Source organism: Phascolarctos cinereus, unplaced genomic scaffold (assembly GCF_003287225.1).
Source record: "Phascolarctos cinereus isolate Bilbo 61053 unplaced genomic scaffold, phaCin_HiC Scaffold_7;HRSCAF=346, whole genome shotgun sequence".
Lineage (NCBI taxonomy): Eukaryota > Metazoa > Chordata > Mammalia > Diprotodontia > Phascolarctidae > Phascolarctos > Phascolarctos cinereus.
Window position 1 is genome coordinate 1,758,697 of NW_027556180.1, and position 24,015 is coordinate 1,782,711.

A 24,015-nucleotide genomic window follows, 5' to 3' on the forward strand; every position below is an offset into this window, starting at 1 on the left:
AGGGAGCAGGTCATGAAGGATTGTAAAACCCAAATAGAAATTTTTGTGTTTGCTCTTGGAGGCAATAGGGAGCCACTGCAGTTTGTCAGGTGTGTTTTTACTGGGGGAGTGGGGAAGATCAGACCTGTCTTTTAGGAAAATCACTTTGACAGCTGAATGTGGGATGGACTGGAGTGGAGAGGGGTCAGCAGCTATCGTGGAAGTCCAGGTGTGAGGTAAGGGGGGCCTACACCAGAGTGGAGGCAGGGTGAGGGGAAATGCTGCAGAGGTGCAATAGACAAGAAATGCTGCAGAGGTGAAAGTGACCAGAGATGCTGCAGAGGTGAAATTGACCAGAGATGCTGCAAAAATGCAATAGACAAGAGATGGTGCAGAGGTGAAATGGATAAGAGATGCTAAAGAGGTGCAGTAGACGAGATGGTGCAGAGGTGCAATAGACAAGAGATGCTGCAGAGGAGCAATAGATTAGGTGGTTAAGAGGTGAAATGGACAAGAGATGGTGCAAGGGGGCAAAATTGAGAGATGCTGGAGAAGGGTGTGTGTGTGAAATAGAAGATGTTGCAAAGGTGAAATGATAGGCCTTGACAATTGATTGGCTAGCAGGGTGAAAGAGTGAGGAGACCAGGAAGATCCTTGGGTTGTAAGCCTGGATGGACTAGGAGGATGGTACCCTTGACAGTATTGGGAAAGTTTGGAAAGGGATGTGGTTTAGGCCAGGGGAAAGATATTGGGTTCATTTTTGGGTGTGTTGAGTTTAAGATGTCTATAGAGCATCCAGTTCAAGATGTCCAATAGGCAATTGGAGATGCGAGTCTGAAAGCTAGGAGAGAGGTTGGGACTGGATAAGCAGATCAAGAATCATTAGCACAAAAATGATCATTGAATCCATGGGAGTTAATGAAATCATCAAGTGCAGTAGTGTAGAGGGAGAAGAGAAGAGGGAGAAGAGAAGAGGGGGATGCCCGAGGTTAGTGAGCATGATCTGGATCCAGCAAAGGGACTGAGAAGGCAAAGTCAGGTAGGAGGAGAAACAGGAGAGAGACCCAGAGAGAAGAAGGTGATCGTCAGTGTCAGAGGCTACAGAGAGTTTGATCAGGATGAGATTGAGGATTAGGGTTAGGATTGAGAAACAGCCCTTGAATTTTGGAAATTTTGGAGAGAATGTTCATTTGAATGACAAGTTAAGAAGATGAAAGGCAATGGAGACACATTTTGGAGACAGTCTTCTCAAGGAGTTTGGTCACAAAAGGGAGGAAATATGGAGGGTGATAGCTAGTGGAGAGGGATGGATCAGGTGAGGCTTTTTTGAGGATGGGGCAGGAGCTAGTAGATAGGGGAGAGGTTCTGGACAGTGGCCAAGGCTGCAGAGAGGTCAAGAAGGATGAGGCTGTTAGATTGGACAAGTAATAGATTGCTGAGAACTTTGGAGATAGCTGCTTCTTAAGTCTTTCAAAGTGGTGTGTTGTTACCATGTAGGCTATTCTCCTGGTCCTGCTCACTTCACTCTGTATCAGCTCCTCTAAGTCTTACCAGTTTCTCTGAAGTCCCAGTTGGCATTTCTACAGTAAAGAGGATTCCAGCACATTCCTTGGCCCTCGTTTGTTTGGCCACTCCCCAATCGATGGGCATGGCCTTAGCTGCTTTTCTTGGCTCTCTCTGGAGTGTAAGCCTAGCAGTGGGGTGACGAGGTCAGAGGGCGGGCAGTTCGGTGACTTTGGGGCCACAGTTCCTAACTGCTCTCCAAGGTGACTACTACAGCAACGTGCAGCTCCACCCACAGCACACTAATGTGCCTGCTTCCCCCACAGCCCTTCCCGAATCTGCCGTTTTACCTTTTAAAGCGCTGCCAGTCTGGTGGGTTCAAGGTGGGACCTCATAGTGGCTTCAATTTGCATGTATCTTATTATTAGTTATTTGGAACATTTTTTTCATATGATTCCCATTAGTTTGGATTTCTTCCTTGGAAAATTGCCTGTTCATACATATCCTTTAACCAGTTTTTAATGGGGGAGTGACACTTTTTTTCACAAATTTGAATCGGTTCCTTACATATTTGGATATCAGACCTTTTTCAGAGAAATTTGTTGCAGTTTTTTTCCCCATTTACTTGCTTCCCTTCTAATGTTAGCTATGTTGGTTTTGTTTGTGTAAAACCTTTTTAGTTTGATCTAATCAAAATTACCTGTCTTATGTGCTCCTCTCAATCCCTTGTTTGGCATCCATAGATTGGAAAGATCATTTCTTTGTTGCTTGCTCACTGTGAGCCTCTCCTAACACAGATCAGAGTGGCATGGTACATTCCCTCATCAACTCCGGTCATAACTTGGCCCACCAAGACTCTCGGGTGTATCTGTCATCTAGCCAGAGAGCTGCATGTCATGAGCTTGGGGTGGCGGTGATTTGATTTATTTAAACTCCAGTGAAAGATCTTACATTTCCTTCTTTAAATTTAATTTTACTGAGTTCAGCCCAAGGCCTTCACCTGCTGAGAGCTAGTTAAATGCTGATTTTGTTTTTATGTAAGCCACAAACGACCATATTTTGATCCAAGTCACTGGTGGCTAAAGACGTCTCAGCCCAGGGTCCAGGACCCCTCAAGTGTATGAGACACTTATTCCTCTCTCTCCTTGACCACAAGTGGCCAAAGGCCTCACTGTAATCTGTGTGTAATGTTGTCTGTCTGTAACATCCCCTCATCTGCTCCCTCAGGAGGCCTGCTTCCCTTTCAAGAGAATGGGGAGTCCATGCTTTTTAGGGGTGGCCAGGCCTAGGAGATAGATGGAGTAGACGAGAAAGCTGAGACTGCAGGATGCTTAGCCGTGACTCCCCCAGGGAACTTTGGAACCCAGGACTTGGGGCTTTCACAAGGCAGCCCTCAAATGACTGGGGTTCTGGAGTGGTTGCAGATTCTCCCCTCCCCTTCTCTGGAGCTTTGCCAAGATTCCTGAGAATCGCCCTGCCTTGGTAGCAAGGGAGGCTCATCACGCCTGCCGACTTTGTTCTGACTCAGTCTGATGATGAATGAGCAGGGGAGGTCTCATCTCTCTGCCTCCTCTGTGCTTCCAGGCCTCATCTCCAGTGTGGGTCAGGCTTCCGTCCCTCTCAGAGGGCAGGCTAACAAGCCCTTTGGGGCTTCCCCCGTGTTAGGTCGAGGTTCTGGTCCAGGAGAGATCTGTTGGGTGTTTCCAGGCCTGGCCAGGCCGCGGCACTCCCTTCTGGGACCGAGTGTGCGCTGGGCCCCCCTCACACCTCCTCCCCCTCTCTTTGCTCCCACAGCCGGCACTGCGGACGCCTCCTTTGCCACAAATGCTCCACCAAGGAGATCCCCATCATCAAGTTTGATCTGAACAAGCCCGTGAGAGTCTGCAACATTTGCTTCGACGTTCTGACCCTGGGGGGAGTCTCTTAGGGAGCCGGGGGCTGCCCTGGCTTCGTTCTCCTCGGCCCCAGCAGCCGCCCAGCTTGCCAGCCCTGTAGCCAGGGAGAGGGAAGGTGGCGGCGACAGCCTTTGTCTCCCTTCTGCAACAGACTGAAACCAATTAAGGACCCCCTAGTGATTTACTCCATTACCAATTATTTATATGATTGGACCGGACCGCTAAAAAACGAGGTGGTGAGTGTGGCTGCGCCAGCCCCCGGGAGAGCCTGGTGTTGAGGCGCGTGGCTGGGGATGGGGCACGCCTGCTCAGCCGAGCTAGCTGATGCCGCCTTGGGCTTTTGTGGCGAGTTCTTCCCACTGGGAGGCCTGCTCATGGGCACTTTGTAAACAGGGTTCAGAAGGATGACCAGAAAACAGTGGCCTTAACCACAGAAAGCTTGACCAGGGGCGTCCCTTCTCTCCTACGGGCTGCCTGGGCCACCGTGTTTAAGGTGCAGGGCTGCTCCCCCGGAGGTGCCCCTGCCCCAAGGGCAGCCTGTACAGCTCAGGGACACCAAGCGGGAGCCAGGCACTCGTGCCGGTGACCCTGGGGGACTGGCTCTGTATCCCAGCCACACAGAGAACCTGGAACACACGACGCCCCCACCTGTGGTCAGAAGAAAAGTGTCCATGTTTAACCCACATGGGGAAGTTCATTTGGAACACGACCTTCATTTACACGGCTCAAATGTCCGAGAAGAGATAGGCCTGGGCCTTGGCTGGGAGGTCCTGTCCTCACCAGGGTCTTCCTCGGTCAAGAGAGGGGCTGCCCCTTTTCCTGGGCCTCCCCTCGCCAGTGCCATCCCAAAGGCCAAAGGAGGGCTGTGGTTACCCTCGTTGACAAGGAACAGTGAGGAGAGGAGGGTTAGAGGGCATCACGTCTCCATTACAGCAAGGGAAGACTCATCTCAGTCAGGGAGGCTGCCTCCCCACACGCCCTTCAACGCCCATGAGAAGAAGGACCGTCTCCTTGGCCTCGTCAGCCCCTCTGCTAAGGCCTGGTCCCTCCAGAGTCACCCTTCACAGGCCGGGCGTGCACGTTCCAGGATGGCCCTCCAGGATGCTTCCGGAGCCACGGTGCGTCCACAGCCTATAGACATACATGCACACGCACTCACCCGCATGCACATGCACACACGTGTGTGCACATGCACGCACATCTATACATATTTATACAGTATGTAGAATGGAGTCATGAATAAGTGGTACTTTTTTCTATTTCTGTGATTTAGAAAGTATGTACATATCACAGACACACATTATGTTTTAAGCAAGCATTTGGATGTATTTGTTGTGTTTAAAAGACAAAAGCTCATTTAGGGCCATGTTTACTCAGTGCCGTCACATTCCATGTGGAATTTGCTGAAAAGAACCTCGCCCCCTTTGATGAGGAGCCAGGAATGTCCGTGTAGCACCTACACACGTGCACGTACACTCAAGCGCACGTGTGCGCACGCACCCCTTTGCAGCCACTGGCCAACTTCCACGTTGGAGGACCTTTGCTCTTTGGGGCATCACAAGAATACATCACAAGAAACCATTTTCTAGAGCTTAATTAAGTGAAATTTAATTCTTTAATCCAAATAACTCTAATTATGTTACAGGAGGGGCTTGGCCCTCTCTTCTCTGCTTCTGTTGTTGCTTCCTACATCGTTGTTAATGCTTAAGTCTGAGTCACATGTTGAAATGTACTGGGAGCACACCCAACATGTTGTGTGGGGGCATTGTACTGAGTCAGGGTCAGTTTCTACCAGGTTGGCTCGGGGACCCCTCCCCCACAGCTCCTGTTATGTGCTTGGGCGTCTTGGGGTGGCATTCCTCTCCCCACGGCCCCTCCCTGATGGTGCCAGCCTGCCCTCACACCAGTCCTGCCGACACGCTCATGTCGTCTTCTTTGTGAGGCTTCACCCCTTGCATCAGACCCGCTCAGGCAGCTGCAAGACCCTCAGATCCTCCTCAGATTCCACTGTTGGGCAGTCCAGAGTCCTCAAGCAAGGGGAAGAGTCGCCGCGTGTGACCTGCGAGCCAGGCATGTTGGGGGGGGGGGGACCCTAAGCTGCCCCTGCCTCAAGGCCAATGTCCCTGAGGTGGTGATCTGTGCATGCTGGAGGGAACGGCGCAAGGGACACAGCAGTGCTTCCTGGTGATTGGGATTTTTTCAGCCAGACACTCCCTTTCTCCCCAGGATTTGGACCCATGTGGTCGTGACTTCAGTCCCCCACCCCAAAGCTTGAGTCATGGAGTGACAGTGTACCCCTTTCACATGCTTCTGTCCCAAGCACAGAGCGTCACCAGAGGCAGATACAGACTCTGGCTGCTGGCTTCTCGTCCATGACCTGGCCATAAGTCAACCCAGAAACTGGCTCCCTCAGCCTGAGTGGCAGTTAGTAATAAGGACAGCAAACAACCTCAGTAGAAAGGCCCAGGAGTGAGGGGGTCCCAGAAGGCAGGCATCTGCAGGGCTCAGCTGAGACCCTTGGTCCCCTCCAAAGCACAAAACCCTTAGAGGAGAGGAAGGTGGGGGCTGACTCCCAAAGCCACATTTTCCCTTTATTGTGTGGAGTGGGACAGAGCCGTCCTAGAAACAGACTGACCGGTTCCTGCTGTCCCAAGAGCTCACTGACCGTTACTATTCTAAATGCCTTAAAGACTGCAGATTCATGTCTCTACAGTTTCATTTCCATGTGCATAAATGGTACCTCAGCCTGATGCTTCATAGCTGATGCTGGCCGGCTTTCAGTGGGAAAGCCCCTGGGCAGTGCCCCGTACCCCTCTGGGTCTGGGGTCATGGGGTCCTAGGGTGGGGGTGCTTTGCAGAAGAATGTCTGAGGACCACCAGGAGGCAGGCACGTGCAGCTGAGGTCATAGAATAGAATGTATTTTTCCAAGTGGATATTTGCATTAATGATTCCTTGTAATAATACTAGAATACATCAACCATGTACATTAAAATGAAAACCTTTGGTAACAGTGTGTGTGTGCAGTGATGTCAGGAATGCCCTGAGAGAGCCCACAGGGCGTCTGGGCTTATCGCGCCCCGGATCCCAGAGAGCGTGAGCCAGGCCCATGCCAGTCCAGCGCACACCAGGCTACTCCCAGGAGGTCACTTTGGTCTCCTTTTCCCACAGAGCCCAAGGAGTGCCTGGGTAGAAGGGTCAAGTCCAGAACGCTGGGTGTGGGTCTCAGGAGACCACATTTCCATCCTTGGCTGTGGTCGCTTCTTGTAACTCCTCCATCTTGGTGTCCCTCTGTAGAATCGGGGTGATGATGTTGCCCCCTCTCGGCCTCACGACCATGCTGTCTTTAAACAAGCCTCAGGAAGCGTGAGGAGTGTGGCCCTCCGTCCCCTGGACAGCCTTGCCGCTTCGAACCAGCTGGGACCCCTGGGCCCTGGGGGATCCTCAAAGCTGGGAAGTAGTTCTTGAAGCTGGTGTTGCAGTCGTGTCTCAGCAGCCCGAGACAGGTGGCTGGGCTGAAGTGCCCCTGGTTCGGAATTGGGTTGCCGTTTAGTCTCGTCCAAGTCTTTAAGACCTCATTGGGGTTTTCTTGGCAGAGACGCTGCAGCGGTTGGCCATTTCCTTCTCCAGCTCATTTGACAGATGAAGAAACTGAGGCAAACAGTGAGGTGACCTGCCCAAGGTCACACAGCTAGGAAGTGTTTGAGGCCAGATTTGACCTCAGGAGGATGAGTCCTGTCTCCAGGCCTGGTGTTCTATCTAACCCTGTGTGCCACCTAGCTGCCCTGGGTTTGGAATTATACCTTATGGTCATTTGGACAGGGGCTTAATATGATTAAAGAGACCTCAGTATTATCTATGAAAAGCAAAACTTGCTATGCAAATTGAAGTAGAAATGGGAAGGGGAGGCTTTTCTTAATTGAAAACAATTGTTAAGTATCTGAAGGGATCCAATTACCTTGGGCATTTGGAAGTGTGAGTTCTCACCAGTTCAGATGAGCATTCCTCCTAAAATGCCTATGTGCATTTAATTTGCATGTCATTATTTCATGAATCCTATTTCAGAGAAGCCAAAAGATATTTTGAGTTCTAAAGGCAGGCCAGGGCAGGGAATGGGTGGAGTCTGAATGATCATCCTTCATGGAATGAGGTCATCATGGGAGCTAGGAAATCAAGACTCCACAGCAGGGGGTCCTGACCCTGGGATTGAGCACTCACTGTTTGGAGTGTGCCTTCCATCCAGGCTGAGTGTGTCTCCTGCCCGATTTCCAGCCTTTCCTGGGAACAAAAGTGGCATCTTCCACTCCAGGATGAGCACACACTCCTTGGACATAGCCCACACATCCCGGGGACTGAACCACTGTAAGTCCTTGTCCAAATCCCACCCCCCACCTCTTATTCCCTTCCCTGCCATCTTTGTGCCCCAAAGTCGCAACTAAATGCCCTTCGCTCCTTCCAAGGTGCCCTCTGGAATTCCTCTTCCTTAAGCAACAAACTTCCCTTCATCCTGAATCTTTTCCTCTCTCCTTCCATCTTCTAACAATCACCAAGACCCAGCTCCCCCCATCACCCAGCCTCCTAGGTCTGTCTGTGCACGACTGGCTTCCCCTTCATTCACTCTCCTCAGCTCCCTGGTTCCCCCCCCCCCCCCCCCGTTCACAGCCAGTGCTCAATCAAAATCCTGGTAGCTGTTGTCCACAGACCCCACAGATCACCCTCCTTCCTTCCTCGATGAGTGTGGTCTCCTTAATGCTCACACCTACCTATTCTGTCCTGACTGCTGACCTGCAGTCTTGGCCCTCCAGCTGCCTATCAGGCATGTCAAAGTGGATGTCCTCATCTGTCCCCTTAAGCCCCCCTTCCAAATGTCCCTGTAACTGTCGAGGGCACCACCATCCTCTCAGGACCCCAGGCTCACAACCTAGGTGTCCTCTAATCCAATCAATCAGTTGTCCAACCTGATGATTTTTACCTTCATGTTCTTTCATATGCCCTCTCCACAACGTAGCCCCTGCCGACCTTTCTGAAAGAATCCACCAGTCACTTCCTGAAAGAAATCCCAAAATGAAAACTCCCAGGCATATTATAGCCAAATTCCAGATGTCTCAGGTCAAGAGAAAATATTGCAGGCAGAAAGAAACAATTCAAGTATGGTGGAGCAACAGTCAGGATAGCACAAGATTTAGCAGCTTCTACATGAAAGGATTGGAGGGCTTGGAATGTGTTATTCCAGAAATCAAAGGAGCTAGAATTAAAATCAAGAATCACCTACCCAGCAAAACTGAGTGTAATCAATGGGGGAGAGGGAGGGCGCTAGAGAAGGACATTCAAGAGATAGAGGATTTTCAAGCATTCTTGATGAAAAGACCAGAGCTGAGTAGAAATTTTGACTTTCAAATACAAGACTCAAGAAAAGCATAGAAAAGGGAAATCATAAGGGACTTAATAAGGTTAAACTGTGTACATTCCTACATGGGAAGATGATACTTGTAACTCCTAAGAACTTTCTCATTATTAGGGCAGTTAAAAGGAGAATATACAGACAGAGGGCAGAGGTATGAGTTGAATATGAAGGGATGATATCTAAAAAAATAAAATTAAGGGGTGAGAGAATGTACTGGGAGAAAGAAAAAGGGAGAGGTAAAATGGGTAAGCTATCTCACATAAAAAGCAAGAAAAGGCTTTTACAGTGGAGGGGAAGAGGGGGGAGGTAAGGGGGAGTGAGTGAACCTTACTCTCATTAGAATTGGCCAAAAGAGGGAAGTACTCAATTGGGTACTAAAACCTATCTTACCCTATAAGAAAGAAGGGGAAGGTGATAAGAGAAGGGGTGGGGGGTGATAGAGCAGACTGGGGGAGGGAGTAGACAGAAGAAAAACACTTTTGAGGAGGAACAGGTGAAAGGAGAGAGAATAAAATAAATGGGGATGGGGGATAGGATGGATGGAAATACAGTTACCAATAGTAACTGAAAAAAAATTTGAAGTAAGTTTCTCTGATAAAGGCTTCATTTTCTCAAATACATAGAGAACTGAGTCAAATTTATAAAAATAAGAGCCGTTCCCCAATTAATAAATGATCAAAAGATATGATCAGTTTTCAGATGAAGTAATCAAAGCTATCTATAGCCATGTGAAAAAGTACTCACTATTGACTGGAGAAATGCAAATTAAAACAATTCTAAGGTACCTCATAATTATTAGATTGGCTAATAGGACAGAAAGGGTAAATGACAAATGGTGAAGGGGACGTGGGAAAATTGAGACAGTAATGCACTGTTGGTGAAGTCGTGAACTGATTCAACCATTCTATAGACCAATTTAGAACTATGCCCAAAGGACTATAAAACCATGCATACCCTTTGACTTAGCAATACCACTACTAGGTCTGTATCCCAAAAGAGATAAAAAACCAAAAGGATCTATATGTACAAAAATATTTATAGCAGCTCTTTTCTCATAATAAAGAATTGGAAGTTGAGGGGATGCCCATCAATTGGGGAATGTCTGAACAAGTTATAATATGTGATTGTGATGGAATACTGTTGTGCTATAAGAAATGATAAGCTTGATGGTCTGAGAAAAACCTGGAAAGGCTTACGTGAGCTGATGCAAAGTGACACGTACTGTGTACGAAGTAACAGCAGTATTGTGCAGTGATCAGCTGGGAATGACGGCTGTTCTCAGCAATACAATGATTCAAGACAACTCTGAAGGACTTGGGATGGAAAATGTTACATGTCACCAGATGAAGAACTGTTGGTGTCTCAATGCAGATTAAGCAGACTTGGTTTTTTTACTTTTTTCTTATCTATGTTTTCTTTCACAACATGACTATTATGGAAATGTTTTGTGTGACTACACATGTATAACCTATATCAAATTGCTTGCCTTTTCAACGGTGGGGGAGGAGGGAGAAGGAAGAGAATTTGGAATTCAAAGTTTTAAAAGGGAATGTTGAGAATTGTTTTTGCATGTAACTGGGGGAAAACAAAATACTAAATAAATTAATTTTTTAAAAAAAGAACCTGACATTTCCCTGAACATACTCTTCCATCCCTCCATCTCTCCCCTACACTTATTCTTTCCAGCACATCCTTTGTTCACCCTGATCCAGCCTCAGCCCTCGAGAGGTACTGGCTTCTGACCTCATCATTCCACTGAGACTGCCCACTCCAAAATCACCGGTGATATCTTAATCATCAAATCCAGTGGTCTTTTCTCCACCCTCATTCTCCCTGACCTCTCTGCGGCCCTGGACAATGTTTTGGTCACTCTCTCCTCCTCAATACCCTCTTCTCTCTGGGTTTTCAGGACACCCCCCTCTCTTTCCCAGTTCTCCTGCCTCCGACTCCTTTGCAGGCTCCTCCTCCACATCAGGCCCTCTAACCATGGGTGTCCCTCAGGCTCTGTCCTGGGTCCTCTGCTCCTCTCCTTCTGTCGTACTTCACTGGGCGATCTCCTCAGCTGCCATGGATGTAATGACCCTCTGTTGATGATTCTCAGATCCCCCTATCCTGCCCCAATCTGCTGACTTCTGACCTCACATCTCTGACTGCCTCTCAGACTGGAAGCCCCATAGACATCTTAGACTCAACATGTCCAGAACAGCTCATTCTCCCTCCCCCTGCCCCCCCTTCCCTATTACTGTCCAGGGCACCCCTCCTCCCAGGCCCAGGAGCCATATCCTTCCCCATTGCTAAGCCATGACCAAGGCCTGTCCGGTCCACCTCGGCAGCTTCTCTTATAGCACACAGTGCCTGGCACATAGAGAGCCTTAGCAAATGTGTATTTACTGATTATTATCATTGACTGTGCCAGGCGCCAGGGATCAGTCTCTGCTCCCAGTCTAATGGGGGACAACATGCCAGCAGCTCTGTACAAACAAGATAGGACAGGGTCAGTTCTCTTCCCTGGGAGCACTTGACTCCTCCCAACTTTTCCTTTCTATAGGGCTGGGCCCTGGACTTTGTGGCTCACCCTCCATTCTCCATCTGTAGCCCTGCTCAGTTTGGACACCATAGCATATATCCCCTGGTCCCCCAGCCCACCCTGCTTCCCGGATTCCCTTTGTGCTGTCTTCCCCCAAAGGACTATAAGAGACTGCCTTTCTTTTAAACTATTTTAACCCCCCCCCCATTACATTTAAAACAATTTTAAAACAATCGTGTTTTGTTTTTAAGTTTTGAGTTCTAAATTCTATGCCAACCTCACTCCCTACCTTCTCTCCTCACTGAGACACTAAGCAATCTGATACAGTTTATACATATGCAATCATTAAAACATTTCCAAATTAGACACTTTTTTTTACAAGAAGACATAAATAAAAACCATGAAAGAAAGAAAGTGAAAACTACTATGTTTCAGTCTGTATTCAGACAACATCAGGTCTTGCTCTGGGGGTGGATCCCACGTTTCATTGCAGTGCTAAGAAGAGCTGAGTCATTACAGTTGATCATCGTTACAATGTTGCTGTTACTGTGTACAATGTTCTCCTGCTCCTGCTCCCTTCACTTTGTATCAGTTCATGTCAGTCTTCCCAGGTTTTTCTGGAATCATCGTCAACAATATTCCATTACAATCATATAGCGCAGCTTGTTTAGCCATTCCCCAATTGATGGGCATCCCTTAGCCAACACACAAAAAAGCTGCTATAAATGTTTTTTGTACAAATAGATCCTTTTCCTTTTTGTTTTTTATTTCTTTGGGATACAGACCTAGTAGTGAATTGCATTGCTGGATCAAGGATATGCAGTTTTCTAGCCCATTGGCCATAGTTCCAAATTGCTCTCCAGAATGGTTAGATCAGTTCACAACTCCACCAACAGTGCATTAGTGTTCCAATCCCCCCCTTTTTTTTCTTAAAGCGTGCATGACACATTGTAGGTAGGCAGTTAACACATGTTTATTGAAATGAATAGAATCAACTTAGAAGCTCTCACCTTACCTCTGGGGCCCCTCCCAGTCCTCTACCATTTAAGGTGGCTGCCCAGGGAATTCTCACCATCTCCTACCAGCAGCTTTCCTGCACTGCATCACCTCCAGAAACTCATCATTCTACAAGATAACATTAACTCAGAAACTCTCACCTTCTCAGATCCTTTCCCACCCCAAAGGCAGACCATCTCCCTAGCCTCTCAGCTTCTTTTGAGGTGTCATCTTCCCCTCAGACTGTGAGCTCCTTGAGGCCAGGGCCCATCTTGTGCTTTTTCTTTGTATCTCTAGCACCCAGCATAGTACCTGGCACAAATAGGCACTTGATAGACGTTTATTGACCCTGACCTGCCCCATCACCCCACCTTGACCTTGCCATCAGCTGTAAATGTTCGTGGAAGTCCTTCATCTGACCATCTTATTAATTCCTTTATCAGATCACCTTTCCTTCTGCCTTCTTCATTCCCACCATGAGTGAGTGACCATCAGTCTCTCCACCCCACTTCATGGGCTACACATTCCCCCTTTCCCTCCCTGGTGAACCAGCTCTAGTCTGCACAGCCTTCTACACTGGAGCCCCTCAGCCTGTCTCTGATCACGCCCTGCCCACTCCCAGCCTTGGTCCCCCTCCCCACTGCTTTCACTCTGGCTGGTCAAACAGGGCTGATGTCTCTAGTCCGGTTTCCTACCCCATCACTCTATGGACACTGCTCTCCAAAGTGATCGATGATCTCTCATCCCCGGGTTCAGTGGCCTCCTGGGCCTCTGTGCAGCCTTGGACACTGTTGGCCACTCTTTCCTCCTTGATTCTCTCTGGGGAATACCCTTCTCTTCCTTCTCTGACCACTCCTTCTCTATCTCCTTGGCTGGACCCAACTTCAGGTTGGGAGGCTTGAACATGCGGCTGCCCTGGGCCCTCTCCTCTTTCACTTCTATGGCAGCTTCACTTGGTGATCTCATCAACTCCTACCATTTCAGTTAGCATCTATTCTCAAACCTATAAATCTAGCCCTAATCTCTCTCCTGTTTTCCAGGCTCACATCTCCAGTCAGGCCCCTCACACCTCTGCAGGCAAGGCCATGGTCCTCCCACTCTTCAAGTCCTGGGTGTCCATTCCTGAAGGAAGGAAAGCTCTGTCTCAGGACTGGCCTAAGGGGTGGGGTCCTTTCCCAGGGTACAGTGTGGGCAAGGTCTGGTCCTGGGTCAGAGGTCAGCAGAACCATTTGTCTTCAAAACTTATTTCTAAGTTTTTGGCCATCTTCTCTGTGAGGCCGCCTCTCCTCACCAGGGACTGCCTCTCAGGGAAGTCCCAGCACCCCTGAATCTCCCCCCACCTCTGTAACCAAGATCAAGTCAACTCTATCACTGTTCATGGATGGGGCGTGTCAATGCACCCCCCCTACAATACCAGCCATCCTCCCAGTAAATACTACTCCCCTCCATGTGTCGTGTCCTCTATTCCAATGTAAGCTACTTGAGGACAGGGTCCATCTTTGCTTCTTTGTTTTTTGTGATCACAAAGGCTTTAATATAGTATTTATTTTTTTAAAACATTTTATCTTTTCCAATTACATGTAAAAGTTTTTAGCATTCTTCTTAAAAAATTCTGAGTCCTAAATTCCTCCCCCCAAGCAACTTGATATAGGTTATACATGTGCAGGCATGCAAAACATTTCCACGTTAGTCACGTTGTGAAAGAAAATAGGAAAAAAAAAAAGAAAAAGGAAGTTAAAAGTGTGCTCCAATCTGCATTCTGTCTTTGCTTCTTGTATCTGTATCAGTGCTTGGCACAACACAGTGAGCATCTAACGAATGTTGTCTGATTGATTCATTCACAAGGTTGGTCCCACTGCTGGGTGGTCACTGGGCTCCTCTGTCCACACTGCAGGCCACCCTCCCCAACATGGCTCTTCTCAAGTGCAGAGGCAGCCCCACCCTCTGACTGGACTCACTAAGCTCTAAGCAATCTTCTGGTCAAGCAGTCTACTGAGCCCCTCCTCAGTGCCCAGCACTGTGCTAAGCTCTAAGGCTTTCACTGCTAAGGCTATGGCTCTATGATCCAGGACCCCAAGAAACTGCCCAGGGCCCAGGAAAAGGGGCTCCTGGTTGCTCTGAATTCACAGATCTCGGCCTTGCTCCTGCTCAGACCTGAGCTCTGGAGCTGAGCACCTGAGAGCCCCCACAGACCCCCAATGCCCGGCAGTGCTGGCAAGGCCAAGGTAGGGAAGGGGAGGAGGGCTGGGCCAAAGGTGGGAGGCCTGGGCCCCCTCCCCAAGCATCTGCCATTATCTCCACTCCCAAGTTATTCTTTGTGGGTCAGACAGGCCTTGGACGCCTGCCTGCCCTGACCTTCTCCAGAAACCTCTTTATTCTGAACAGTCATTTCATACCTTGGAGTCCCCTCCTTCCTACTGGACAGCTCCACCCAGAAGCCCAGTGGGAGGAAGCTACATCGGCCAGCCATGTCTTTGTTCCCAACCTGGATGCTCTCTGGGCTTCTCCACCATCTCCCCAGGAACCTCTTCAGTTTTGCAAGCTCCCTGGGGGCAGGGACTTTCTTTTCTTCCTTCCTTCCATCCCTTCCTTCCTTCCCTCCCTCCTTTCCTTCCCTCCCTCCCTGCTTCTTTCCTTCCCTCCCTCCCTCCTTCCTTTCATCCCACCTTCCTTCCTCTCTTCCTTCCTTCCCTCCTTCTTTCCTTCCCTCCCTCCCTCCTTCCTTTCTCCCTCTCCCCTTCTCTCCCTTCCTCCTTTTCTTCCCTCCCAGAACTCAGGGACCCCTTCCTCTGGGTGGGCCTTCCTGACAATGTCCCAAGGCCTCAGTCTTGCAAGAGGCAGCTGCTGGCCAGCGGGGGGCAGCCTGCATACTCCTGCAGGGTCGGGTTGTCCAAGTCTCCACGGTCGCCATGGCCACTGGAGCTCGTCTGGCTGGTGGGGGGGCCGGTGGTTCTCACGCACACACATCGTGGCTTCTTCCCTCCGGGCTCATACAGCTTCCTAGGGACCCCTGTCCAGTCCCTGCTCACGCCTCCACTGAGGATGGAAGAGCGGATGGTCAGGTGGACACAGGGCTTGGTCTCCTGGATCCAAGGGTCAGTGAGGAAAAAAAACCTCTCCCAAAAAGTGGGCGAGGGCAGGAGGGTTGGGGGAGAAGATGAGCATATAGCTCCGGGATGATGGTCAACTGACGTTTTCAGTGTTTTATTTAAAAATTCACATTGAGCATCCAAAGAGTGTGTGGGATGGGGCAGGGGGTCCAAGGTCCTGGGTTCAAATCCCAGTCCTGCCACTTACTGACTGTGGGGACATAGGCAAGTCCTCTCCCCTTTCCGGGCCCGGCCAGAGTCAACGGCCTCAAGAGATGAATGTGTGAGCCTGAGAGCTGAGGAGGGCACAGAGGAAGAGGGGGAAGCCGAGACAGAGTGTGGGTGAGCACTGGGGGTGCAATGAGAGGAGGGAGGGAGGGAGAGAGAGTTAGAGAGACAAGGAGAGAGACAGACACAGAAAGGGGGATACAGAGACAGATACACACAGAGAGAGACAGAGACAGGGGGAAGAGGGAGAGAGGGAGAGAGAGAGACAGAGAGGGAGAGAGACAGATACACACAGAGAGAGACAGAGGCAGACAAGAGACAGAGACAGAGGGGAGAGAGGGAGAGAGAGAGACAAGGACAGAGACAGACACAGAAAGGGGGAGACAGAGACAGATACAGACAGAGATAGATAGAGGCAGACAAGAGACAGACACAGAGGGGGGAGAGGAAGAGGGAGAGAGAGAGTCAGAGAGGGAGAGAGACAGAGACAGATACACACAGAGAGAGATAGAGGCAGACAAGAGACAGAGACAGAGTGGGGAGAGGGAGACAGAGACAGATACACACAGAGAGAGACAGAGGCAGGCAAGAGACAGAGACAGAGGGGAGAGGAAGAGAGGGAGAGGGGGAGAGGGAGAGAGAGAGTCAGAGAGGGAGAGAGACAGAGACAGATACACAGAGAGAGAGATAGAGGCAGACAGACAGAGACAGAGGGGGGAGAGGGAGAGAGAGAGTCAGAGAAGGAGAGAGACAGAGACAGATACACAGAGAGAGAGATAGAGGCAGACAGACAAAGACAAAAGGGGGAGAGAGAGAGACAAAGAGGGAGAGAGAGATAGAGAGGCAGGGACAGAGACAGACAAAGAAAGGGGGAGACAGAGAGAGACAGACACATACACACAGACAGATAGAGGCAGACCAGAGGCAGAGGGGGGAGAGGGGGAGAGAGACAGAGACAGAGGGAAAGATGGGGGGTTGGTCAGCAGGGTCCATGCTGTAAAGAGGTCCCAAAGGATGAGGACTGAGGAAAGATCCTCAGATTGGGTAGTGAAGCTATAATTAGTAATTTCGGAGGGAGCGATAAGCTCAGGATCCAGCTTGTAAGAAACACTGAGGGGTGCAGAGGAAGTATAGATGGTGAATGGGAGCAATGAGTGTAGACAGCTTTTTCTAGGGGCCTGGGGAGACAGAGGGAGCCAGCCTGAGAGGGCAAGATCCTCGAGCACATTGAAAAGGACCAGTGGAGGAGGAGAGGTAGCAGAGCGAGAGCACGATGGAGTAGGTCGGCTGGCTGGAGAAGACAGGGGGAGGGGGAGGGTGGCATCCAGGGCCCTGGGAGGGAGGCTGGCCGCTGTGAGCAGATGAAGCCAGCGGGAAGCAGGAGCTTCCACGTGCTGCCCAACGTTTCCTCAAAAAGTACAGCTTGGGGTGGGCTTGGGGATCAGGTGGGGGGAGACATGGGGTTCTGCAGGGAGGGAGGCATGAATCTAGAACATGTCCAGTCTTGTGCCCAATACATCTGATGAGGATTTGCTATCCAAGATACATAAATAATGAATAGAAATGGTGAGGCCCAAAGCTGTTCCCCAACAGATAAGGGGTCAAAGAATTCTCCAAAGAAGTGTCAGCCACAGGAATGAATGCTCCCAATCACTCATTTTAACCATTTCACTACCCTGGGACTTGAGGCAAGTCACCTCACCTGCCCAGGCCTCAGTTTCCTCTTCTGTCAGATGATCTTGAATGCTAGCCTAATAGGTACAAAGGAGGCGTCACAGCGCAGAGCACCCAGCCTAGAATCAGGAAGTCCTGAGTTCAAATCTAGCCTCAGACACTCACTAGCTGTATGACCCTGGGCAAGCCACTTCACCTAAACTCAGTTTCTTCATCTGTCAAATGGGGACAACCTCACCTACCTTGTGAGAACCGAAGCAGATAATTGTAAAGCACTTAGCACAGTTCCCAGCACACAGTAAGCACTATACAAATGTTATTATTGTAATTATTAATAATTGGAGGAAGGGAATAAGCACTTATTACACACTTACTCTATGCCAGGCACCACACACAAATATACTCTCAACAACAGCCCTGTAGGGGTAGAAGGAGCAGTTCAAGAAACTGAGGCTCAGATGAACGAGGACCCACGTGAAGAGAAGCAAGGTCTCAAGCACCCCCAAGGGACTCTGACAATGGAGAGGTAGCCAGCCCCAAGTTAAGGGGCCCCAAACCCACAGCCAAACAGATGCTCTGAGAGGGGGGGCCAGTCCCCCCTCGGCTTTCTGCCCATTTACCTCTGCTGGGAGCACCAGAACCGGCCCGGGCTGCCTGAACTCCACTCTGAGTTACACGCCGGGAACTGCTGCCTCTGCTGGTTTTCTGTCGCCCTGGCCGAGACTCCCTGGGCCATGGTGGCCTCAGCCAGGAGGAGCGCAGGAGTGGGGTCTCCATTCTCCTCGTAGAACCTTCCGATCAGCTTTCCTGGTGGCAACAGGTCAACATGAGTGCAGCAGGGGCTGGGGCTGACCGGCCCCCCACCTGCAAAGCTCCGGATCCCCAACGTCTGAGCTGGAAGCAGCAGTCCCTCCCTGCCCCAGCCTCCCTCTGTCATCTCTGCAAATCCTCCCCACCTCACAAAGCAAAGGCCCCTCAGTTACAGTCCTTTACTGGATTACAAGCTGTATGGGGGGGGCCCCCACCGACCCACTGCTGCCCCTCAATCCCTACAACCATTCCTCTGGGGCAGTGAAGGTCTTTTGTGTGAATTATTATTGTACCAGCACCGAGTGCATCCTGTACATGGTCAGCACTGTGGTAAGTGCTAGGAAACACAGTTCCTGTCCAGTGAGAGGCATAACACAGGCAAGAATCACCATCTCACAAAACAGCACAGGGCAGATGCATCCGAGGTGAGAGGTGTTAGTGGGTCCGTGGTCTTTGTCAAACTGGAGAATTGGGGGGAAGGCAGCCCTGAGTTGTAAGAGCCCCCAGAGAGCAGGGGCTAGCTCAGGCTTCTATTTGCATCCCCAGCACTCAGCATACGGCTTTGCCCATGCAAGCACTTAATTACAAATGAATAAAATGCTTCATTCATTCATTCACTCATTCATATGAACTGATCAAGAAAAGTCTGAGCAAAGACATGGAGGTGGGAAATCTCAAAGGACAGCTGGAGAGCATCCTGGTTTGGCTATAGGAGATGATGTGTGAAGGGGGGCGGTTGGTCACAAAGCTGGGAGGGGGCCCAGCTTGCTGACTCACCCGAGCCCGTCTCAGCATTCTTTCCTCATGTCTGATCACCACCTCTAGGTTAGACTTCTTTCTGGATTAGGGTTATGTGGCAGTCAAGTCCTGGGAAATGGCTTCAGTTTAAAATTTCTAAAACGTCCCTGAAACTGTTGAAAGAGTCCAGGAGTCTGAGCTCAGTTAGCCACACACTACCTGGCTTCAGTGAAGCAAACTCACCTCAGACTCGCCCTCCATGATGACGCATGCATGTGTTAGACAGTGTTTGTGCAGGAACGCTCCACTGGAAATCTCTTACTACGCTACTCCAGGAAATGCCTTTCCTTTTATCTCATCATCCTTTGGCTTACTGAAAGGAAGGTATACCAGTGGGGGCTTATGCCCTACATAGTTCAGGTGGATGTGTGGGGTGTTCTAGGAGGACGAGCACCTCTGGTATGAGGCTTGCCAAGCCCTTTTCAGGGCTGCTCATCTACCTTTGGTGTCCACCTGCCACCCAACTCTCACTTGTGACTCCAAGAAGTACCACGCAAAGTGGCCACACCCTGGTAAAAGCACCTCGGCAGACAGGCTAACCCAGGTAACTGACAGGCCTCAAATCCATCAGTGACCCAGGGGCATGTTCACCCCGAGCCATGTGACGACGTCCCCAGCAGAATGGGCAGATGAGAAGTTTGTTCCGATGGCCGTGAAAGTGGCTGAAGCAGGCGTTGCGGAGAGCTTAGAGCCTGGTGGGACACTGAAGACATCAAGGTCTTCACTGCATCCTGGGCCGTTGCCAGGCACCCTGACTTGTCTTGCCACTAGACTGTGATGACTCTGGAAGACAGTGAGGCTGACGACTGTGCAGCTCTGCCTCACTTAAATCCAATCCCACGAGGTTACTGGTTCTCTTCAAAACGAAGGCTGGAGAGTGAGTTCAGAAGTACAGATCCTGAGGCTACCTTCAAACTGGGGTGGTCACCCTCCAGGGAATTCCACTTGTGAGGACATGTGGAGGAGGTGTGCACCAGAAAAGCCAGCACTTGGGAGGGGCATAAGAGAAAAGGGAAGCAGAATTTGCACACTCCTGGCCCAGGCCTACCGAGATCCAAGGAGTGTCTCTATTTCTTCTAGGAACGTCTGCCCTCTAGGAACACACCTGCCCCTCGTACAGAGGGCACCTGCTAACTGCTTCTGCTTCTTCAATTGGAAGACGGTGCCTCTCTCCAGTCTTATCTGCCACCAGCCCTCCTCCTGGCCTCATGGTGGGCTAAGTGGCTCCATTATGTGGTGCCGAGCTGGGACCTCGGACCTCTGGACCTTGCCCTGCCCTCCTCCTGGCCAAACCACAGCTTAGGCTGTGAACTCTGGTCAGACTGGGGAAAGAGAACACACCCCAAAGGATGGCAGATTATGAAGGGCGGGGGGGGCTCTATAACAGTAGGGAGTTGTCGTCCGTACTTGGGAGTGTGGGCTTGGTCTGGAGCCTGAAAGAAGGGGAGGGGAGGGCACAGCAGGCAGTGGACTACAGAAGATGGAAAGGATGCTCGGGATGGGGCTCATCCATTGCAGGTAACAGCAGAGGACAGCATCTGGAGATGTTGGCCACCCCTAGATGGTGGAGATCCCTGCATGTCCTAGGCAGTGCAGGCATGAAGACTTGCGGGCTGGGGCTGGGCCTGCCCACTGGGTTTTAGGGAAATTACTCTGGCATCTGAGCAGGAGTAACCGGAAGGAGACTGTAGGCAGTCCAGGACATCAGAAGGAGACTAGGGACGGTCCAAGAAAAGGAAAATGGGGGGGGCAGCTAGGTGGTGCTGAAGTCAGGAGGACCTGGGTTCAAATCCGGCCTCAGACCAAACACTTGACACTCACTAGCTGTGTGACCCTGGGCAAGTCACTTAACCCCAATTGCCTTAAAAAAAAAAAGGGAAGTGGTCTTTTTCTTCCCTTGGTGCTCTCCAAGAATGAGCCAAACCTTCCTTTCCCAGAACTCGGTTCCTCTTCTACAAAATGAGGATCTCTTAGGTCCTAAAGAATGATGGGGAAGGGAAGACGCTGGAGTCGAGGCCCAGTGAGGACCAGCTTAAGGAACTGAAGACATTTCACTGGGAGAACAGAACACTTAGGGAGCATAATGACCATCCTCAAGTACAAGAAGGGCTCTTCTGTGGAAGAAAGACTCATACACATCGACTGAGCACCTACTGAGTGCCAGGCTCTGGGCTCAGCACTCAGGATGCAAAGAAAGGCCAAGGACAGCCCCTGCCCTCAAGAAGCTCCCCATCCAACAGGGGACCATGAGCAGACGTTAACGCACATGCTACATAAAGGATCAGCAGGTAATAGTCAACAGAGGGAAGGCCCTGGCATGAAGAGGGACTAGGGAAGACTTCCTGTAGAAGCCAGGGAGGCCACTGGTCAGAGGGAGGGAATGAGAGAGCTCCAGGCATGGGAAGCAGCCAGAGAAAATGCCTGGGGCTGAGAGAGACTAGGGTCTTGTTCATGGATTAGCCAGCAGGCCAGGTCATTGGCTCAGAGGTTGCAGCACGGTCTAAGACAGCTGGAAACACAGGCGGGAGTCAGGCTATGAAGGGCTCTGAACCCGACACAGAGCGTTTTATATTTTGTCCTGGAGGTGACAAGAAGCCACTGGAGTTTGAGTGGGGTGTGGGAGGCAGGGTGGCTTGGTGGAATCTGGGCTTTGGGAAAATCACTTCACTGGCTGATTGCAGGATAGACTGGGGGGGGGGCAGAGATTTGAGGCAGACAGACTACACAGGTCCCCCCCAGCAGCTACTGCTAACGGCTGGTATACTCTAACACAAGAGGCAGCTAGCTGGCTGAGTGGCTAGAGTGATGGGCCTGGAGGCAGGAAGACCTGAGCTCAAATCCAGTCTGCCACTGTCTGGTTGTGTGACCTTGGGCAAGTCACTTAACACTTCTCCACTGGAGAAGGAAATGGCAAACCACCGCCAAGAAAACCCCATGACCAGTGTTAGTGTGCTGTGGTCCACAGGGTCACAACAACAGAAGCCTGGGCTGTTTCAGACATAACTGGCAGCTCCCTCCCTGGAGGCTAAGGCTCACTTGTCAGGAACGGCTGGGAGGATCCGGCCCCTGAGGGTTAGACAAATCATCCGAGTCTGATTCTGCGTGAAAGGACTTGGGGCTGATGCCAGCCTCGTGCTCAGCTGCCCTTGGGTATCAGGCCACCTCCAGATCGTAAGGATGGGTGTGAAATCATCCCGGCACCCAGGCTGGGCACTGGAGGGCAAGGGATAAGGGGGAGAAGTGGGAGTGAAAAGGACATAAGCCAAAACCTGCAGAAAGGATTTGGGTTTTCCTTCTTCCAGATCAAATTTCCAAGTATCAACTCATGCACACGAGGGCCCATGCAGCTGCTGGGCTCTGGACAGTTCCCATCTGGTCTTCCTTCGCACGTCCACACCGGACTTGAGCCCAGGATTCTCATACTTAGCTGAGAGAATCCAAGTCAGCACAGGTTTATTAGGCCCCAAGGATATGCAGGACACCAGGCTAGGTACTGGGGATAAAATACAGCAGTCCCTGCCCACAGGACTGGGGGTCTACTGGGGGAGGGCGCGACTTCTCGAAATACGGTGTGGGGCTCTTTTTGTGGTCCTGGCTTTTGGGAAGCCCAAGGATTCTGAAATTCTCTCTTCACAATCTGTTTTCCAGGTCCTTATATACCTACATATCTACACATACACACTTACACACATGTATGTATATACACATATACACGCATATTTAAACATGAGGCATCTTACATTTCCTTCATTCCAGCTTCTGACTGTTTTGTAGTTCTTGTTGTCTCCTAGATGTTAGCTTCTATTTGGCCCCTTCTAACTTTCAGACAGCTTTTTCTTGGGTAAAGTTCTGTACTTTTTACTACAAACTGTTCATTCTTTTTTCCTCTCTTTCGTTTTCCCTCTGCCACTCTCATTTGGATGTTAAAACAACTTAAGGGATCTTCTTGAAGCCCTTACCTCACCTCCTCCAGGACTCTGGCTGGACTTGGACTCGTGCTCTCTGCTTTGCAGCCCTGTGGGAGCTGCTTCCTTGCAAGTTTGTGTCTTGAGCGTCCCCATCACTAGAAGAGCTCTTTAAGGTGGGTTTCTTCTGTTTGTTCATTTTTACAACCTTCTTCATGTGTGGGACTTCACGGGATGCTCTGGCCACTTCCGGGGGGAAATCCCGTAGCTGCCCCACATTCTGGTTTTCTTGTCCCTTCAATACGCCCCTACCCTTTTTACAAGCTGGAGACTGACCTGGTGTGGGGACAGAGAGCATGCCTACAAGCCCTTCCTGGAAAGGAGTCCCACCCCGAGAGATGCTGGCGAGGCCTGGGGGGTGGGGAGAGAAAAAGGCTCGCACCTACGGACACATAGTTCTTCTCATAGAACTGCAGCCAGTCCTGCAGGATGAGCATCTGTGAAGGAGAAAAGTCTGACACATCATCACTCAGTTCCTTCTCCGAGAAGTCCCCGGTCACAAAAGCTCGAGAGGCATCTCGACCTGCAGGGGGGCAGAGCACAGGTCACCTGGTGGTACAAACACCTGGGCATTCGGAGGCCCCGGGGCTACACGGGGGAGGGGTCCTCCCCCCCGCCCGGCAGGGGGCAGAGACTGAGGCCACCTGCTGGTGTGAACCCCTGGGGATGACGAGGGCAGCTGGAGGGCTCCCCACTACACGGGGGAAGGACCACCCAAGAGACCCCTCCCCCTGCCCGGCAGAGGGCAGAGCACAGGTCACCTGCTGGTGCTCCCCCCCACCCCCGCGGCCTGGCCTGATTGGGAGCCCACCTGCCAGGCCACCGTAGGCGCGGCCACGCGCGTAGTGAGCCCGCCCGGCCGCCACGTCGAACACACGGCCCAGCAGTGCCAGGTAGAGACCGGGCTCGGCTGCGCCCCCGCGGTACTGGGCCAGCTCGGAGGCGCGGAGCATCCTGGGCCTCGCTGGGGCTGTCCGGCCACCCAGCAGCCAGGCCGCCGCCCGCCACGGCCGCCGCCACGGCCACGACCACGGCCAAGCTCAGCCGCGGCCCCGCGCCATCGCCCACGCTCCTCCTCTTCTTCTCCTGCATCAGAGCCTGCGCCGGTCCGCCGCCCCTCACAAAGATGGAGGCCGCCGGCCTTCGGTC

The 24,015-nt window shown here is 51.0% G+C and overlaps 2 protein-coding genes across 4 annotated transcripts in view; one reads left to right on the plus strand and one right to left on the minus strand.

Moving 5' to 3' along the window:
• Positions 1-6,386, plus strand: part of ANKFY1 (ankyrin repeat and FYVE domain containing 1) — a 71,819-nt gene extending 65,433 nt beyond the window's left edge. For all 3 annotated transcript variants that reach the window (XM_020964663.2, XM_078147279.1, XM_078147280.1), the window contains one exon: positions 3,277-6,386. In XM_020964663.2, coding sequence (XP_020820322.1) covers positions 3,277-3,409 — 133 coding nt within the window. In that variant the 3' untranslated portion in view covers positions 3,410-6,386. The remainder of the gene's footprint in view (positions 1-3,276) is intronic.
• A 7,446-nt stretch (positions 6,387-13,832) lies between these two features.
• On the minus strand, positions 13,833-23,819 carry CYB5D2 (cytochrome b5 domain containing 2). The gene is made up of 4 exons (XM_020964754.2): positions 23,678-23,819; positions 23,249-23,389; positions 17,914-18,100; positions 13,833-15,338 (listed from the first exon to the last, which is right to left on the minus strand). Exons 1-4 carry the CDS (start codon positions 23,817-23,819, stop codon positions 15,125-15,127), a joined length of 684 nt encoding a protein of 227 aa, XP_020820413.1. The 3' UTR covers positions 13,833-15,124.
• Positions 23,820-24,015: the final 196 nt, after the last annotated feature.